This window comes from Gambusia affinis, linkage group LG20 (genome assembly GCF_019740435.1).
Source record: "Gambusia affinis linkage group LG20, SWU_Gaff_1.0, whole genome shotgun sequence".
NCBI classification, from domain to species: Eukaryota; Metazoa; Chordata; class Actinopteri; order Cyprinodontiformes; family Poeciliidae; genus Gambusia; species Gambusia affinis.
The window spans coordinates 8247947-8268495 of NC_057887.1; the positions used below are offsets into that span (position 1 = coordinate 8247947).

The 20549-nt window shown below is 42.3% G+C and overlaps 1 protein-coding gene across 10 annotated transcripts in view; it reads left to right on the forward strand.

Moving 5' to 3' along the window:
- LOC122822882 (protein shisa-6) overlaps positions 1 to 20107 on the forward strand; it is a 95522-nt gene extending 75415 nt beyond the window's left edge. For 2 of the 10 annotated variants that reach the window (XM_044101935.1, XM_044101939.1), the window contains 5 exons: positions 8887 to 8949; positions 11228 to 11248; positions 15403 to 15555; positions 17712 to 17815; positions 18014 to 20107. In XM_044101935.1, coding sequence (XP_043957870.1) covers positions 8887 to 8949; positions 11228 to 11248; positions 15403 to 15555; positions 17712 to 17815; positions 18014 to 18886 — 1214 coding nt within the window. In that variant the 3' untranslated portion in view covers positions 18887 to 20107. The remainder of the gene's footprint in view (positions 1 to 8886; positions 8950 to 11227; positions 11249 to 15402; positions 15556 to 17711; positions 17816 to 18013) is intronic. The other 8 variants (XM_044101938.1, XM_044101940.1, XM_044101941.1 and 5 more) reach the window with 5 other exon arrangements.
- The last annotated feature ends 442 nt before the right edge of the window (positions 20108 to 20549 follow it).

Below are 20549 nucleotides of genomic sequence, written 5' to 3' on the forward strand. Positions count from 1 at the left end.
CCAAGTCATACACCTTGATGACCACGTTTGTCTGCACGGATAAATGAGTTGCTGTGCCATAGCAGTCAAAGTCCTGGCAGTGCATCACCTTTCTCTCCTCCCCGTCTCTTTTATAAGCTTGTAAAAGTTTTCATTCCCATCGATCATTTTCCCTTTAGTGACTACATATCTCTTCCAGCTTCCCACATCTACAGTCTGTAACTCTGCTTGAAAATAGCTGAAACTATGTGGTGGAAAGCATTTATAGAGAAGTCTGATTCTCAATTGGATTTAGTGTGGACTTTGACTAGGGCATTCTGCTTAAAAGAAAAGTATCTCCAGATGTAATTATGTCATCATCCTGCACCTTTCTTTGCAATCTCTAAAAGGTTTCCCAACTGAATGCACACTAATAAACATAATCCATTTTACCTTTAATTCTGACCAGCTGTCCTTTTCTTGCTGCAAATAATATCACACGGCATAATGCAGCCGCCACCGTGTTTTGCAACTTCACTGTGATAGAGTTAGTTTTCTAACACGTTAAGCTCAAAACCATGTCAACTTTTTCGCATTTTTATTTCTGTAAAGTTCAAAGTTGTACATTTCTTTCACTTTTAAGCTGCAATTAATTGTTCTGGCCGTTTGGCTCAAGGCGTGTGGACACTTTTTGCAAGGCACTGCAACATTTCTTCTCGTAAAAAGTAGACGGGATTCCCGCCTGGACACCGTGACATCAAAGAATGCAGAAATCAATGGCAGTCATAGAAATACGGGTACGAGTGTGTAACTACAATTAGCTCCGCGATTGCTTATCTAACCTTGGCATGGGCTTTCAAGGTGCTTTCCAGTTGGCTCACTCTTCCTTGGCATGCCTCCCCAGAGTGCTTTATATGGATGCGATGCTTGGAAGTGTGATGTGAAACAAAATGCCACACCAAATGTCATATTACTGACTCACTTGCCCGCCATCTGGATGTTATTATGCAAACTCGCCAAGGAGGTATTCTCCAGAGGACCCTTACTGTGTAAGCAAAGGGAAATTTAATGTGATTAATCCTCTTGTGGAGTTGCAGGCGACTGTATCCAGAGGAATGCGTGTGCGAACGGTCTCCGCAGCTCACTGATGGTAGATGAGGCCGATTTAACCATCGAGTCTCACAAAACACCACCGCGTCATCCGCGTGCTGCCAGCACAAACAGCCATTTAGCGATTTAACTCCGGTAATCTGAAGGGGGCGTGTCAGTCACAAAGGATTTTGTCATCGTGTTCAGAAACGGCACCGGCGGCTTCGAACGCGCTTTAGCACGACAAGCTAGGGAGGTAAATGCAAGAGCCGACAGACATGGAGGTACGCGGGAGGAAACTTTAATCACTAATAGGTTCCTGGGGTTGCCTCAGAGAAACGCTGCGTGTGGATGTTATTTTCTGACATAAGCTTAAGGAGGCCAGGAAGGTGACGAGGCCGCGGGGTGTCAGGAGCTGATAAGCGGACGGAGAGTTTTGGTGGGAGGCTAACTGTGCTGGAGTTTCTTGAATGAATTTAATTGGTCTCCAGATTACGATGGGATCACTGAACGAAGCCGCCCGGGGTCTTAATGAGCCTCGGCCCTTCTCTGATTCTGCTCGGCTGGTCTGTGAAGCTCACGCCCGTCTCCTCAGAGCCCCTCAGACCGGAGCTTTGAGTGGAAATCGCCGGAGTGAGATCAGAATTTAAGAAAATTGCCTAGTGTTGGTTCACATTTGGTTTTTTTTTTTTTAGCTGTGCGTTTAAATGGGCGTTGGGGGCCTTACTGCAGAGTGGCGGTGAAGTAGTGCAGGAAGTTATATCAAAAGTCCCAACTTCATTCCTGTGAACATTAAACTCATGGCTGCCGAGGAAGTAAACATTACGTCTGTTTTGCCGAACTTTCCGAAATGCAGTTTTGTTTACATGTTTGCCAGGTACATTTGTGAAATGGGCTTTTTTCCCCTCCAAATCTCCTGGGTATTAGTAATGACTTGTAGAGAAATTCCTTAGGGCCTAAAAACTGAATCTGAAAGTCACTTTTAATCACTACATGCTTTTTTTTTTTTCTAACTGTTTGATCCCGTCTGTCAGATCAGTTAAAAAAAAACTCCACTTTCATTCTTAGGGTGTTTTCAGACCTGGTAATCCTGGAAATTCTGTTTGATTGGGGACCAAATTTATTACATTTATTACATTTACTCAGTGAAAAAGACTCAGAGTTCGAGATCTGTTGTTAAGTTGTTGTTTTTTTTTAAATACAGTAAAAAAATTTAAAAGGCTCTTTAGAGACAAATTGTATTTTCTATGTCTCAAAGCATCTCTGGTTCATTCTGACTGTAGAAGAAATCAGATTTTCAGTGCTGGTTTATGTCTTCTTAGGTTCCAGCTCTTTAAGAGAAATCAGAGCTGGTCAAAGTTGGCATTACAGTCCAAAACTTTGCACCATCCAGAGATCAGAAATTCGACACAAAATCCACAATTTCCCCTCAAGGTTAAGAATAAAAACATATTAAAGTAAAAAGTACTACATTCACCTTTAATTCCCATTAAATAATTCAGATTTAATAAATAAAAAACACCCCCAGTTTAAAATAATAAAATTCTGCTCCGTCGGTCCACAGAGCTCTCTCTCTATTCCTCATGGTTTTTGCAGTCAGGATTCACAGGACGGGTTGTTGCTGTTGATGTTTTTACCATGAAGGTCATGTTTCTGCATCTGTAGCAGCTCGGTGGAACAGAGCAGCGCCGCGCCGGCATGTTAAAACTTTATTTAGCGTTTCATTTCACACTCTTACCAGCACTTTTGGAGGGGTCAGCCGGATCGCTGTGGAGTGAACCCGATACTTCGCTGCATCTGCAAACACGTGAAAGTAAAGCAGGTTGAGGAGGAGGAGGGATGAAAATAACATAAATAACAAACAACTCCTTTTCTCAGGAGCTCGAGGTTTTCTCCTGCTACATTCAGTTCAGTTTACTGTGGTGAGAAATTAGCCATTTCAACACAGTAGAAGTGATTCGTTTAGTCCAATTAGCCGGGTCCATTTCAGTCTGAAACGTACAAATGGCCGTCTGTAACGGAAGCGCCAGCCGCATCTCACTTGGCGCTATATTGCCCCCCCCCCCCCCCGCTCTGTTGTCTGCCTTTCGAGTCGTTTGCGTAGATTTTAAAATTGTTTTTAATATTTATGGTCGCCTGAATTCTCATTAGCACAATATCCATAATGTTTCAAAACTCAGAGCAGGTATTCATTTCTGTCTCACTAAGAATTTAACTGTCATGTCCTCATTACAGCTCAGCCTGCTCCTGTTTGGTGCTGATTAGCTCTATTAATTTTTTTTCTTCTAGTGCTAGGCAGCTGCTTAAATTAATCAGAGGCTGGTCATTAAGGCTGCCATTGCAAAAGCATTTAAGCATAAGTTACTTATTCTTTTGTTTCCCTCTTGGTTTTTTTTTATTATTATTATTCCTGGCCACCCCTTACCTAGAGAAATTAAAGCCTTTCTCCACTTTTTTCAAAATTTTTTAAAGAAAAGAGCAATTCTAATCTTCTTTCTTACATGAATCCATCATCAAGTCAACTCCAACTTCCTCCTCCGATTGTTTCTACCCAGTTGTCCTTGCAGGGTGGCTGGTCCCTGTTTCCAGCAGTCATTGGGCGAGAGGCAGGATGCGCCCTGAACTGGTTGCCAGTCCATCACTGAGACACACAGGACAGGCAGACACACACACAGACACGCGCGCACACACGCATCCACACACCTATGGGCAATTTAAAAGAGATAATTTAAGCCAACACTGGTGTTTATTGACTGTGAGCACCTGGGGAAAACCCACACGGGGAAACACTCAGAGTCTATGTAAAAAGATCCCAGAGTGGGATTCAGGCCAGGAGTTTAGCACAACGTCTTATTAGAGCTAATTTAGTAAGTTTAATGGTTGTTGGATTGTTTTTTGTGGATTTTAATGAAATCACAAAGGGAACCATGACTACACATCAACAGGAATACATCACAGAAATATGCCAGATTTAGCCAAAGGAGCTAATTTTCCATCAGTACTCCTCTAGCAGGTTAATGGAAGAGATTAACAAGGTACATGACATAAAGAGTCTGCAGCCTTGCTAAGTATCAGACATGTGAACGTTTCTCCTGCTTAAGACAGGGTAGCGCTTGGATTCACAGATTGAACGTGGAATTAAATGTCCATCATGATTACTATTATTGTGGCTAACGTGACATTTTCTGGAAATCAGCCAAGTTGTTGCGATACCCAGAGGGGAAAAGCATCTCTGCAGAGAGACAGATAGACCAGTCAGTTCACAAGTTACCCCAAGTCTGTGTTGGATTTGATTGGTTGGCCAACTCTCACTGGTGAGAGGTGAATTATTTGACTAAACTAATGGACAATGCAGCTAAAAAGCTCGACACTTAAGTACGGTCAGAAGGTATCATTTTGTCTTCGCCTCCCTGTCAGACTTAAATAATCAAACTAATTTTGTAACTCCAGCAAATATAAAAATGTTTTCCGACACGTCTTGAAAGCACCAACGCTGTCCATCCAGAAGCAGCGACTATCGCTTCAAAATCTCCGACTGGATTCCTCCAGTTCCGACAGTAAACGGGCAGACATTTTTTATCACGATGAGCACTGTTTAATATGTTCGGCAGAGAGGGCCTCGGTTGTGTGTGGATTTACTGCCGTTTGAGCAACATTTGTAGTGAGAGTCGCTGTTAAGCAGAGATATGAGTAAAGAGAAAGGAGGAACACAGACAAGACACATGCCATCTATCTTCATAGCCTGAGCAAATATCGAGAGCTATGATGTGAGAGCGTCGAGCCTCGCTCTTCTGTGACAGATGTAAATTGATGTTTCACCAGTTGGCTCTAATGCATTTTTAAACAGGCACAGCAGCAGACAGCATAAGAACGTGTCGCGACAGCATTAGTATGACGGAGCCTCCATCTATTGCTGCCTCCTTCTTATACGTGACACGCAAAAGCCACATATACGTACACACAAACACACACACACACACGCACCGCTGAGAATGGCTGTCATTCATCATCTTTCCCAGTACAATGGGCTCAGTAAAGGTCCCATCTTTCAACTCAAGCACCTCCACAGTGCAGTGCCCAGCGGAGCGCCGCGACACTGCGTCCCGTCTCCTGTCATCTGCTAAACACTCGTTACCCAGCGGGAGGGTGGATGATTGGCTGAAACTCTTGATTCTGTGGCTTGAAATTAAAGCCACTCTCCCGATTGAGGCGGAAGGTAACGCGCACACACACACAAAAATAAAATGTTGCCGCTCGTTAATGCCGAACGCCTTCAAATCTAAAGGAGTCAGGAGATTTCTTTAGCATCATCTGGCGGAAACGTTATCAGGAAATTGTAATCCCTGAGCCGTATCCAAGATCTTGGTTGTGGACAGTTTTTTTTTGTGTGTGTGTCTTTCTGTTGCCCACTAATAGACAGGCGATCTGTTTGAGGCGTCCTCCATCTTCCAAGTGTATTTTAGCTTCTCATTAGACTGATAAAGTTGATGTAGAAAATGACTTCTTTTTAACGTATCCACTGTAATTGGAGTGTAGAACAACCTATCCTGCTGAAGCTGTGATAAAATACTTGAACAGTTGTATGGTAAGCACACAGAAAGGATGTTTGGAGGATGAGATCCAGCGTTCAGTGGAATTTTTCACATTTCTGGCTCCTGGTTTGGAGGGAATCAGCCAAACCAGCATAATTTTATAAGCTATGTGTAGCTGTGTAATACTGCTGTAATATGCAAGAGCTAGAAGTTGCAAACTAGCATGGGCCATACATCAGAAAAAAATGGATAATGGCTAATGGTTTGTGCCTCTGGTAAGGCACAGACCCACAAGAAGATGGGGGTGTTAACTTTGCCATAACTTGAGAAATGTGTTTTCATCTATATTTCAGCACATTTACATTTTTTTTTTTTTGGAAAAGTCTAAACTTACCTCAACGGGGCATAAAAGCTTTTCTGCAAAATGTATGAATTATGCCATTTTTACTTTTGAAATACTTCAATATACGCATGGAAAAAAGGTTAATTGAAACAGTTGGTGTGTCTTTGGATGCAATGTAGTTTTCCACTATCTGTGTGTGAATGAATGGGTGACTGTACTGTAAAGTGCTTTGGAGAATATAATGAAGACACCAATGGTTGGTATTATGACCTAAAGTTTTAATCAAATGTTATCTAATATATTTAGGGGGAAATGTTTTCTTTTATTACCCTGGTCATCTGTTTTTACCCTGATAAATGTAGTGGAAACATAGGGGGATAACAATAACACCTTAAGGTTTGCTAGTCAGTTTTATCGTAGATGCATTGTTCACAAAAATGATCTGGTGGATTCCAGTGGCTAGATACAGATGCCAACATTCATGTCAAGCCCAAACCAAAACAGAATCAGAGCCACATGTTAACTTGTTAGATGTGTGCTGGTGATGCGGTTTGACTTCTTTTCTTTTAGTGAGCCTGCTGCCAAAACATTGTTGCAGCAGGACCACCCAGCTATGTCAGAAACCGTTCTCAGATCACCATTGTCAGCACTCAGGAGCATCGATGCACCTACAGACAAGTAAGATTGGTTTATTCTGGGAGAAAATGCTGTTTTATGTGTAGTTTTGCGAAAAAGGATTCTGTAGCAGCTCCAGGATGGTAAACCATTCCTGGGTGTGTTAAAGGTGTGCTACTTCTGTGTGCGAGCCTGCTGCCTCCGGGGCGGAGGAAGCTGTCGTGTTAAATGAAATTTTCTCAATCATTTCCTCTGACTTCGTAAGTGTGATTCTATGAGTCCAAGCTTGGCGCGTGTTTCCATCACAATGCATAACAGAACAATGTGGCTCACAGGGTTACCGCATGAAGCCTGATGGTGTGATAGTGACAGCCTGTGTTGAAAATAGCCGTCTGTCATAAAAATTCGAAAAGATGTCACTTTGGAGGGCTGCTGGGCCCCACGCAGTGCTTCTGTGTTTTATGTTTCTCCTTTATCTGCCACATTATGTTTACTAGATTTTGTTGCTGAAGCTTTTGAATGTCGCTGCGGTGTTACATGCATGCAGCCGACGTTTCTATTTCGGTCTTTTTTCTTTTTTTTTTTTTGACTGTACCACGGCCGCTACCTATTATTATCTCTACTTGTTGGATTAAAAAGTAAAACGGCTTGAATTTTTGATGAGTTCAAAGCTAAACCATGTGAGACAATTGCACTTCGCAGAAGCGCCTTGAGCCGTGTTGCGCTGTCTGGAGACGATCAAAGGCTTTTCTGCTTTTAACACAAGAAAAAAGGAGCATTCCAATTATCTAAACGAGAGGATTTAAAAACAGATATGATTATCTATGGTTCAGGATTTGGTGTTGGATCTGATTTAAAAATGGTTCTTGGGTAAGAAAAAGTTTTAGATCAGGAGTGTGGTGACTTGGTCAAACTCAAGACAAAATTTTCTCAGGCTCGGCTGAACAGTGGAGTCTTACTGGCCGGTTAGTAGCCTAGTCATCAGGAGAAATAACACCCAATGTTTTTATAGTTTAAATAAAGGTGGCTCTCTCTATTAATTAAGAAATGTATGCCATTTGAATTTTCAACTGATGGAATCATTTTATTCAAGGAAAAATCGATCCAAACCAAGTTGTTGCCGCATTTTACACAAGGCTATGTAACCTAGACAATTTGAACCAGTCTAAAGCAGCTCATGAAATCCCCTCTAAATGAGAGATGTGGCATTAAAAATTAAATTAAAAGGTGGGAGCAAGTTAATCCGGAGCTGTAGCATCCCCACAGAACTCACAATAACTAAGCAAATGAGTTTCTGTAGACTGGATCTGGCCACAAGCGGTCGGAACTGAAGCAACGCGTTTCTCCGCCCCCACTTCTTCTAAAGCCCCGGGGAGGAAAGGTAGTCTAGAAATGGGGCTGCAATTTTTTTTTTCTCCATTTTTTCTGGAAAGATGCACTTATTTATTTTGGCCTGAGATGGATTCGAACCGGGTTACCTCAAAATGGATGTTGCTTGTGCAATGTGAAGTTGCAGTAAATGCCTGTGTGTTCCTGGGCAGTAGCCGCGCCACATAGAACACAGACTGGTCAGCAAGTATTCCTGTTTCATTAATCTTCCAGCAGCTTCTTGTGCCGGCTGCTCTGCATATATATTATCGTTTTTAATAGGGCCGCATCGATTCAAGTGGTCGCTGTGTATGACTTACTCTTAAATAATACAATTTGCCTGTGTGCTCCAGGACAGGATGTAATAAATATTGCATACTGACCCTGCTTTATGTTTTTTTATTTTGTTTTGTTTTTTTGCTTCTCTAATGTATTTGCTGTTGGCTCTTCTTCTCTGGATGCTATTTGATGTAAACAGGTTTTTTGAGGTAGAGCTGAAGTCTAAGCAGGCTTAAATTCTCACTCTCCTCCTGTCTTCATGTTCACTGTGATAATTTAGCAAAACAATAAATAAAGGGATATTTCACCTACTTAAAAATAATAATAATAATAATAATAATAATAATTTTGCATCCAACTCAAATTGTAACTGGACTTATGTAATGCTTTCCCAGTCATTTTGACCACACAAACACTCACACATTTATACACTGATATGCAGATCAGAAGGCAAATTGGGGTTAGGTGCCTTGCCCAGGGGCATGTCAACATGTGGCAGGAGGAAGCTGGATTTGAACCTACAACCTTCTGTAGTCGACTACAGAGTCTATGGTTTTTCGCCCTAAAAAACGTTGAAAGCCGACGTTTTTCAGTGGAATATCCCTTTAAGTGCTTCTCCTTCACACCACTGTGTTTGCACTTTGACACCTGGAGCTCCTCTTGGACATTCAACAGACCTTTCACTGCTTTTTGTCATTGCAGGTACCCATCAGCACAGCTATAACCATGTGGCTCTAGGTAGCCCCACACGCACACCTAAGAATGGTAAGAAAAAGTGACTGAAGTGACTTCTTGGCTCAGCTCTGTGTTCGAGAGGCGGCTCTTGGAAAAAAGACGGGCGAGGAAACCCGAGGACGCGCTCCCTTGGGGTTTTTCCAGCTTTTTGTCACATTACAGTGGCAAGCTGCGACGTATTTTATTGGGGTTTTATGAAGCAGACATATGGGAAAACTGGTGCATAATAAGCAGTGGAGCCCACCTGTGGGTCATTAAATCGCAGTATGAATGCAGCTGTGCAGCAAAGGCCTCAGAAATCTGCAGGAGAGTATTGCAAAAAGGATTATGAAGACCAAGGAACGCAGCAGACAGACCAGGCTGAAAGCGGGACTTAGGTTATGAAGGGATTAGCCAAGCTTTAAGACGCCTACCACTAGGAAACATTATAAAAATTAAACTTTACTGGGAAAACCAGGAAAAAAAAACCTGGCAAGAGGAACCACCAGAAAGCTAAGAAAGTAACTCTGGAGGAGCAACGGAAACCTACAGCTCAGGTGGGAGAATCAGTTGTCAGGACAATTATTAGTCATATTTTGGACAGATTTAGCCTATAGATCACATTTGACAAACTCAAAGCTCGGGGGGCAAATCCTGTCCGCCATAAGGTTTTATGTGGCCCTCTGGATTCTAGAGCAGGGGTGGGCGACTTCAGTCCTCGAGGGCCGGTCACCTGCAACATTTAGATGAGTCTCTACTTCAACACACTTGAGTCAAATAATGAGGTCATTAGCAGAACTCTGGAGAACCTGACTGCACTTGAGAGGCGATTCAGCTGTTGGATTCAGGTGTGTTGGATACATCTAAGAGTTGCAGGACAGGATTGCCCACCCCACAGAAATACGTGACTAGAACTTTCAAGATAACAATCGTGTGCCTATATATTGTTTTGTCAGATAAAAACTCGCCTTAAAACCCCGTCAGACATCACGTCCACTGGAATGGACATGATGGATTTCTCGGTTTAAGCAAATACAAAAATAGGGCTTTAGTTATTTGAATGATTCACTGACCAGTTTATTATTGACCTATGGCAATGAAGATCTAAATCTGAACTGGGTATGGGTGAGCGTCACGTTAGACAAGACAAGCATTGCTCTGAAACTCGAGAAGGGAAGCGGCGAGTTTCTATTTTGTATCAAAAATATCAATTTAAGTTCATGAGAGGCTAATAAAATTACTCTCAGTATAAACATTTTCAATATTTTCAGTGATAGTATTTGAAGTTATTTTTGAAAATGTTGTCAATCAAACTGCAGGATTTTTTTTCCAAGGTTGAATGTCCATCCTAATGGACATCAGGAGTTGAGCTCTATATAAACCAACAATTATTTATTTAGTGTCGCCATGTTAAGAAAAAAAGCATCTAAACATTTTATAGCTTCTATGTCATTTCATTATTCATTTATTTTACTTTTGTAATGTTTTTTTTTATAAACTCTGAATTCCTTGCTGTGATTCCAAAACCTATTGCCAAAACTCGAAAGCGCCAAAGAGGAGCAACACTACGAATCCTTTTCTGTTATCGCTGATGTCATTCAGCGGTCACGTCCAAATTGTTCTTGTGAGGGTTGCCGGTTGCCTGGTCCGGTGTTGCAGACTCCCACGTTTAAAGACGCAGCAGCAAAGAGCCACCGATCTGAATACAAACCCCGCCATTTAGATTTGGTTCGTTTCATTTTCTTCTTATGTATTTCATTAAAAGTAGAAAACAAGAAAAAAAATTTCAAGTATGCAGGAAACGCGTCTGACGTCTTGCAGTCAGAGCGGCTCTTTCCTTTTGTGGACATAATTGACCATATGGTGTAGACACACTCACCCAGATAAGCAAGCCACACACTGGGAACAAATGCCTGGAGATCTGTGGGAAACATGAAAAATCCATTTCAACAACATATCTAACACAGCCACTTTGATCACAGTCTGGCTAAAATCCTTTCGCATTTCAGCATGCAGTGTGTTTCCCAGATAAAACCCAATGTTCCGAGCCTCTCTGCGGCCCACTACTGACACAACCGGAGCACGCCGCTCCACATCACACGCAAAAAATGGCAAATCGGGCACAGACTCCGGAACCGGAGCCTCCGGAGGCGAAGGCTGAATTCATCAGAATAATTGTTTGTGGGAGGATTTTCTGCACTGGTCATGCTGAATGTGGAGAAGGTTTGTGTGCGGTGTGTTTTCTGACCCCTGTTGCCATCGACATGTTTCTGAAAACACTACTGTTGTTTTTGTTGTTGTTGTTGTTGTTTTTACTTGGGTTTGGTAGCTCACCGATCATTGAGACGTGGTAAGTCATACATACATATTTGATTTGATATAAGTGTTTCTTCACGCCATTTTGATCACTCATACTGTACATCCTCCACTAACCCATCCTCGCGTTCCTGTCCTCCTTTCTTCCACATCGGCTGGTGTGTTGTTGTGTTTTTTTTCCAGACCTGATTTAAGTAGATTCGAAAGCCCGTTGGATCCCGCTCCGACGGGAAACTTTCAGGGTTTGCCGTGTGGTTGCAAATACTGGGTTCAAACTACTATTAGATCTCACGTGATTGCAAATGCGCAACCCAAACCGAGGTTTTACGTTGCGACTTAAATCTGTCTTACTGCCAACAAATTCTACGACGGGTCAAAATACTACAGTTTCATATTTACGCCAAAATCTAAGAAAAAAAACCCTCTAACTTGGCCAAAAACAGCAGGAACCGCTGTGACGATATTGACTATTGTTAGTTTCTGCATCATGACTGTTTTGTTTTAAAGTACGAGACCCAGAGTGGAAATAAATATGTATTTATTCCAACCCACTAACTTCACATAAAAAAATTATTTAAAAAAAGTCAAAAGATAATAACGATTAATTAGATGGTTTACTCCTAACCTGAAAACCAATGCAAGTTAAACACTGCAGTAGCCATGTTTGAAACGGATGTTCTCTGACAATAGGTTTGGTTAATAACTATTAATAAGTGCCAAGGGAAAATATTAATAAAGCTGGTAATTTAGATCACATTGATCTGTATTAACCATTATTAGCCAAACAGTCAATTATTGTTTTATCGATACCCGTCTGGTGAGGTCTGGTTTTAAAGAACGATAGCTAAAGGAGTGAATTTTTGCATTATGGCTCTCACACGGAAAGCCCTACAGATAAACAGAATAAATAAAAGCAAACAGCAAGAAACTCTTTATAGATAGGCTAGTAACATTCAAGGAATGCAAAGAAATTACAGAAAAATAGTAAAACGGAGCAAAGAAAACTTAACGGTCACTAACTAGTAAAATGACTAGTGATAGTTGCCATAACCATCACCGATAATGGTTAGTAATGGTGATATGAATCCTGGTCGTCAGCAACCAGGATTTATGACAAATTAGCTTTAAGAGCTAAAAAAACCCCAAAAAACAGTTGCTACAATCAGCGTTCAAACAACCAGTTCACAAAGCAAAGCAGAAGGTAAAACAATGTTCTAAATCATTTACTGAATCAGAAATAAATCATTCAGTAAATGTTTATGGACAATTGATTGTTAATGTTCTGGTGACTGGCCATCACAGTGACTAACTGAATGGAGTGATGCAACACGAATCGAATGGAAATTCGTTGCAACTTCAATGCACAAGCCAATTTTTTATATCACCAAGATCATCTCTCTTACTCACTCAAACAGTTTAAGCACCATAAACAGAATAATAATTTGTCATTTTCTTTTTGCCCTGATCCAGTTTTCTCTGCTTAGAGACCCCAGAATCTCAGGCAACCACTTTCAGGTGCCCAGTCTTACTTTCAGCCATCATACAGGTTTTCTCTCCACAGTATTCACACTCGATTTTTTTGTTGTTGTTGTTGACATTTTCATTGAATTTGTTGGCAGTAACATATAATTTCAAGTTCTATGGTGTAATACTTGGTGTGAAATTGATAATTCCCAGAAGTCTGGGACTATTTGAGCCAGGTCTGTGTGGTTGTAGTGTCCGTCTTGATGAAGGGGTAAAAAACGTGTTTGCTCTATTGAACGCTAACAGCATGCCACATTCTGAGTCGGTTCTTTTTTGTTGATGCAGGATTGCCGAACACTCCACTTACAATTCATTCACATCCTCCAGTCCCCATTCCCTGCAGCTCCCGGGACCCCCAGCAGTTGTTCGACGCCCCTCTGCCCTACTTTGTCCAGCTTCTCATCCAGTTTTCTCTCCTTCTTATATTCGTCAACGTTTTTGATTTTTTGTCCCTTTCAGATGGCCTCGTCTACATTTTTGCTGCATTTTAGCCTCATGCTCTCCATCTTGCAGAAATTTACTAAAGCCCCATTTTTATTTATTTATTTTTTTTATCCGTTCAATGGAGGCTGCTTTAGAGCCGCACCCATGCTGCTGCTCTGCACTGTGACAGACTCAAGGCTCACAGGCGAAGTGAGATAGAGAAGCAGCCAGAGAGAAAATGAGGGAGAAGGGAATACTGGACGGACAAGAAAGAATTAAGAAGCGGAGAAAAGTGGGTGGCAGCATGGCGGGATAGATAAGATTGACAGAGTGAGGAAGACGGAGGTAAATGGGACAGACTCCGGATGCTTGCGCGCATGCATGCGTGCGAATGCGAGATAATAAAAAAAAAGAAAAAGAAAAAAAAAAGTAGAGTGAGAATAACAGAAGATTTAGGTCCTTGAGACATGCCTCTCGGCAGCAACCCACCCCGAGTGTCTTCCTGAAACCTTATCACATCGCTTCAACAACAGTCAGTCCGGGCATCGCCCACCCCACCTGGTCCCAGATCACATCACAATGCTGTCATGAGCAGGGTCACTCTCCAGCACACAGCGCTCGTTCCGTGTATTGTCTTGTTTTCTTCCACTCGTTTCCTTCTCAGAGCACCGTTTCCTCACGTCAAACCACCGCCTCACCTGTCGAGTCAGTCCCACAGCAAACGGTCGCTCAGTTATGTGATGTTTCCACCTATAGTGCCCCCACCCACCTCCACTACCCCACTGCCACCGACAGAAAGCTGGAGTTTTAGATGCGCAACCATTTCTGAGAAGCAGGTACTTGGATGTTGAAGTTTTATTGGGTTTTTTTTTGTTGTTTTTTTTTTGACAGAAATAGAACTTCAAAGGCAAGATTTGTGAAAGAACACAACGACTGGAGCTCTTGCAAAGCTAACAGCCAGGAGAGTGTTTGGAGGTTTTGAAGCTTTATGGAGTACAGCCAGCTGTAAAAATGCTTTATTCCTCATTTCTTCACACGTTTAATTTATATGCTGGCTTCCAAATCTATCAATAACCCGCCAGCATCTTAATATTTTGAACCATTGGCTCCAGTGTATCTTATCTTGACATTTTATGAGGTGGACCAACACAAAGTGAGGAATAAAAGTAGGAGGGCAATGATTTTCATAACTCTCTACAAATAAAAACCTTCAGTGAGGAGTATATGCATCTTCAGCTTCCCTCAGTTGACAGAAGTTTCTGTTGGGGTATCTCTTGGCTAGCTTTTCACATCTACAGACTAAAACCGATGGCCATGAGGTAAATGCTCCAGCTCAGTCCGACTGACAGGGAGTTTGGATTGGATTCATGTCTGAACACAGACTATTGTTTTAAAGGTTTTTGTAGCAGTAGTGGGATTTGTTCCACAGCAACAACAAAAAAAAGAGACGGGGAAGACATGCAGCAAATGGCCTAAGGTCGGGAATTGAACCAGGGACAACTGCATGAGGAATGTAGCCTTTGCATATGGTGTGCCTGCTTTACCACTGAGCCTTTGACTAGACCATTTTAACACTTGAATACAGTAAGCGATTTTACTATTCTGGCTAGAGAGGACAAGGCAGGTTTATTTATATTGCACCATTCATGCACCTGGCATTTCAAAAGTCTTTAGATCTTTAGACCAATAGCAACATTTTACAGACAAATTTCCTTCACAGAACAGATGATTTACCTGGAGGCAAACTCCATTTACGAAACAAATCTAATGACTTCTGTTTACACCTGACTTTATATAGGCGTATCAAAGTAAAGGGGTCTGAAGACAATTTTATTTGTAAAAAACACAATTCTCCTAATGTGAAAGACACTACTTTGTGTTGGTCAATCCCTAAACACCCCAGTGAAATACATTTCAATTTTTGGTTTTAATGTGAGAAACTGTGAAGATGTGTCTTTTGTTAACTTAGTTTACCTGCACCAAAAGGAACTGATTCAACCATGAATAATTTCTCCATAAGACGATGTTCTCAGAGCACCTTTAGAACCCCCAGGAAATATTTGCACAACTAAGACTTCAGCTCCTCCATCAGCCTACTCCTGTTTCCCTCCACTTCAGCAGGTGGCCGTCTGTGCTGATCGCCTGGGGTCTCATCCGTGCTCGGTGTCTTTTGAAGGGGTTTGGGTTGGGAAGCCCATTACTTCTTCTTCTGTGTCTGTATATGTACGTATGTGTCTCCAGAGAACAATCGGATAAGCGGCATCCTGACCTCGCAGACGGAGCCATACGACCTGTCTTTCTCGCGCTCCTTCCAGAGCCTGTCACACCTGCCGCCCTCCTACGAGGCGGCCGTCAAGGCCGACCTAAGCCGGTTCTCATCCCTGAAGAAACTCAGTAGGTCCAAGTTCACTGCACTAATGCAAGAGAAGGATCCCGGTCCCGGTGCCTGCATGATAACCCCCCCCCCAGCCCCCCAAAAACATAGAAAGAAAAAAAATATTCATCATGTCTGCTTCCATGACCCCTTACTGGAAGCGAGAAGAATTAGATTTTCCTGCTGTTTTGAGGTCATCTAGCGAAAGAACTCATTCACAATACTCCAATTTGAGCAAATATGAAGGGGAATCAAGAGAGGTTCGAATCTAATTGAGGTATTCATTTCTCAGCTCTGATCCATCAGAAAATCAGTGGAGTCATCTCACAGACTCTCTGGGTCATTGATATTCGTTGCTTTTTCTCCTCTCCACTTAAAGACTGCAGCCACCTATTCTCTCAGAGCAGAGAAGCACAACATTAAGTGGAGTGTTGCGCCCGGCCCGACGCGGCTTGGTTTCGCATTGATTTAGTGGCACAACGCTGGATTTCTGCTGCGTAATGAGATCTCCTCTCCTGACATTGTGTAAGGGAAAAGCAAATATTCCTTGAGGCCTGCGTAATCTCATCAAGATTGCCCAACTTCACTGCTGGCACGCGCTCAAAGTGAAGGATGACGATCTACGGCTCCTCCAGTCAGGGTTCACTCCACACCGGCGCACGTGGCGGCAGCTGCCAGCAACCCTTTCTGGCCAAAGTGTGAAATGGCTTTGCAGCACGCAGGGCTAGTTTTTAATCCCTTCATGTGAACAATGCTTGGGAAAAATTAAGATAACAGCTTTTGATGGGCATTAAATCAAAAGCAAATGAATTCAATTGTCACATCAGAAGCCGACCACAGAGCTGGTGTACAAAGCAGTACAAATACCCCCAGGCTGTGTCCTTCAGTTTTACTAACTTTCTTTCTGCTTCCAAAGCAAATTATTTGTTGCAGCAAATAGCCAAAAGGCTGTGCTGTTTCTTTTTGTCGCCTAACTACTGTGGGCATGCTGATGGATCATGCAGGAATGTGCGAGAGGGAAGATAGAGCAGCGGTTTCATTGTTGAGATAATAAAAGAGAATAATGCTTATGCTTATTAATGCAAATTGCTATCAAACCGAAGAAAAAAAGCATGTAGACTGTTGCCATGTAGAACAGTATACATCTCAAGTTATTAATTCACTCCATGATAATATGGTTGATGAGCTTGCAATGCCCTGCCCAGATCGCGGTGACTATTATGCTTGAGATAGGAACATCTTGTTTTTATTATCTCTCATAATGAATCGATTTGCAGCGAGCGCCCGTGGCTTGCCAAGGGGGATTTTGGCTGAATCAAATACGGACAGGTGGCATGGACACTTTTGCACTCATTACTGAAGAAGATAGCATCACACACAAAAGTCATTTAGGAGCTCTCAATAAATTATTTCCGCTTGCGTTCATTCCTAATTTAGTTCACTGGCGGACGAGTTACTCAACAACATTCACGGACGCCGATTCCGTGTTTCTTTGACAAGACGTCCGGCCCAACTTTTCTACATGTGTGTCACCATGTTTGTAATTCAGTGATGAGTCTTTATGCATGTGATTGTGTTGTGTGGCATGACCTTGATTCAATGTTCTTCCCTACAATTGATCATCTGCAAAAGTCTTCTTGTCACTTTGACCTGCCTCTAAATGCATGTTTTCTTGTCTGCTGACACAAGTAAAGAGGCACCAACTCAGTAATATGAAACCTCTTGCAGCTCTCAAGGAGGACCTGTTGTTGCCTGGGAACCAGTAGCATTCCAGCATGAGTGTATAAAGTGCCTGTATGTTTCCCTCCATGTCTGCGAAATGAGCATTCCTGTGTATAGATTTTCACATGACCTTTGAAAAGTTTCCCCCCTACACAGCCAGGGCTGACTGTAACATTCCCGACGAAGCAAGGATATGTGGATGTTGTGTGCCTAGCATGGAATATGCAATTCCTCTACTTTCTATTCCCCTTCATGTGCTTGGAAAGGTGAAACACAGATGGGTCTGTCAACATCGCTCTCTGCCATGTGTGCAATGTTCTACATTTCCTCTTGATCCAATTTTTCCCTTCCTGTTTAAACGTCTTCCTGTGTGTTTTCTTGTTCCTTCACATCCTGGATCTCTCTCTTCATTGCTCGCCTCCTTTTCTTTTCCTAATTATCATTTCCTCTGTAGCAGATAAAGACGTTGATGACTACTACACCCGTAAGCGCCACCTGCCTGACCTGGCAGCAAGAGGCACTCTTCCTTTGCATGTTCTCAAAATGAGTCAAGATCAGGTGGGTGCACAATGGTTAGATTTGAGTGAGCAGTCTTTAAAATGAGGTCATGTTCTCTGAAGCATGAAGTATAAGTGCCGGCTGTAAGCCTCCAGACTTCAGTGTCTTCAAAGCTATATATGATCATCCACTAGATTCCAACTAAACTGCCTCAGATTGTGAGTAAACTTACCCTATATCTCTGTTTTTGCTCTCCAGCATCGGGAACAGCAGCAACTCCAAAGCCAGCCCCCACCTTCCAGTATCTCCCAGGCCCCTCCTCAGTCGCAGTCTTCACAGCAACAGTCACAGCAAAGGCAGAGGCCTCGCCGTGTCCAGAGGGCCATGTCCCAAGACCGCGTTCTGGTCCCACAAAGTGGTCCCCACCAGGACTACAACATGTCTTCTGAGGGCATGTCTCCCTACGGAGGCCGAATCCTCTCAGATGAACAGCTCCTGTCTGCTGAACGTCTTCGTTCCCAGGAGCGTCTTCTGCCACAGGACCGTCACACCTCGCAAGATCGCCTGTACTCCAAGGATCGCATGTACTCCAAGGACCGACTCTTGTCCCAGGAGCACTTGTATTCGAAAGACCGCCATTACTCTCAAGAGCGCCTCTATTCGCAGGACCGCTTGTACTCGCAAGACCGCCTCCTGTCCCAAGATCCTCTTCTGTCGCCGGACAAGCTGATGATGTCCTTGAAGCGTGGCATGGTCAGCAGCATTTCTGGCGGCTTCTATGGCAGTGACAAGTCAATTTCCCGCGCCATTTCACACACTGATGTGTTCACACCGACCACTCCGCTCATGGATCGCTACAAGATGACCAAAATGCACTCCCATCCCAGTGCCTCGAACAATGGTGGTAGTGGCGGTGGTGGTGGCGGCAGCGGGGCACCGGGGACGGGAGTGGCCGTGCATTCCAACACGTTAGCCATGAACCAGACAGCAAATAAAAGACAAGTGTTTGCCTCCAGACGAACTCACACTGTGGAGCAGCTCCACTACATCCCACAGCACCACCAGCAGCAGCAGCAGCAGCAACAGCCACAGCACTACCGCACCGGCAGCAAGACTGAGGTGACTGTGTAACAGCAACCCAAACCTAAACTGTGCTGGAAGAATCACTGCTGTACCAGGCAGTGGGGTCGATTGCAGAACATGGTTACACTTGCCACCTTGTAGAGTAGGACGTAGTTACTACATTTTCCTTAACTGAAGATTCCAGGACCAAGATCATCCGCTAGCTTACTGTGAGACCGGAACGAAGAACTACACTGTACACTGCATAAACATGCCCAGCAAGATTTAAAGTCAGATTTGGGTTTTGGAAGGGGTGAGGTTGGGCATTGTCAAGTTAACCTGCCTAATATAACTTCCACTTTTTGGATAATCCCATTTGTCCACAGTCTTAACGGACTGCATCTGTGTATGTTTTAGTGGAAAACACTGATTGTGTCTGTTTAAGCCTTTATCAGTCCCCTTTGTCCCAACAATCTGTGACCTTTTCTGGCAAATCTTAAGGGCTCTGCATGGGTATAGACAAAAAGTGATTCCTCTGTGACTTCTGTTGTGCAAAGCAGCACCATCACAGGCGATGAACAAGAGGGAGCCTGTAATATCTTTATAAATATATAAATAAATAAATAAAATAAAGGAATAAAAAGAATATTTTTACGCCCCATCTAACTCATAGCTCTAGAGAATCTCAAGAGAGAAACTGAAATGGATGTTATCTGCACTCGTATTTGGTGCCTCTGACTGATGTTCCATTTCTGACTATCAAGTGGTTTTGTGGGTTACAAAGCACAATCAATAGAAAATATTCAGTTTTGGTTTATCTTTAACTTTGAATAGTGATGGCTAGTTTGTTTTGTTCTTAAAACAATGGCAATCTTGTTTTTGTTTTTTTTGGGTTTAGTTTAGTTTTTTTATTTTCATTTTTTGCTTCGAGTAGATAATTGTAAATAAGCTATACTAGAAGCAGTATTATGGACAAGTCTGTACTGGATGAACTTTGTATTAGACTGTCTGTTTTAAATAGATTCTAAACAACTATAACTCATCACTGTTTTGTGAGTTCAAGATAGAAACCCACTTAACCAAGTACCTGAAAAGATAATTATCGTGTTTCTTTGCAAACGTGCTTGGACGAGAAGTGAATGAATGTGCTGCTAACAACAAATGTACCACATTCATGTTTGGATGTAGATTGTAGTCCACTGACAATGGAAGACTGAAATTTCTCGGGTATGGAGTCCAAGGCTTGTCAAAAGTAGGGTCAAATAAATCATCCATATTTTTCTAAACATGCAACATGGCTCGGTGAGGTCTTTGTGTTATTTGTTTTTCTCTGTTAGACGTTTTCCCACGCTGATTACATTTCATGAGCTCTGCAGGCGAGTTGTGAAAATTAAATATAGGTAGCTTTTTTGGTGAAGTTTAATCTGAGGAAGGGGCGTCTTTTAAAATCTACCTTCAATTTGATCATTATAAACACATTAATTCAATGGAAAACGCCATTAGACAAACAATGTACTTGCGTCAAGATATATAAAAAAACAATAATAAAGTCTAAATTAATAGAAATCTGTTATAAGGGATATTTCTTCATATCTGAATTTATTTACAGTTGTATAAAAAAAATACAACCTCAAGTAGATGCTAAGTTCAGATTGTTCAACTGAATAATAATGATATCTAATATAAGTAAAATTAGTTATTTGGTTAGCAAATGTGAAAAATAAAAAACGGC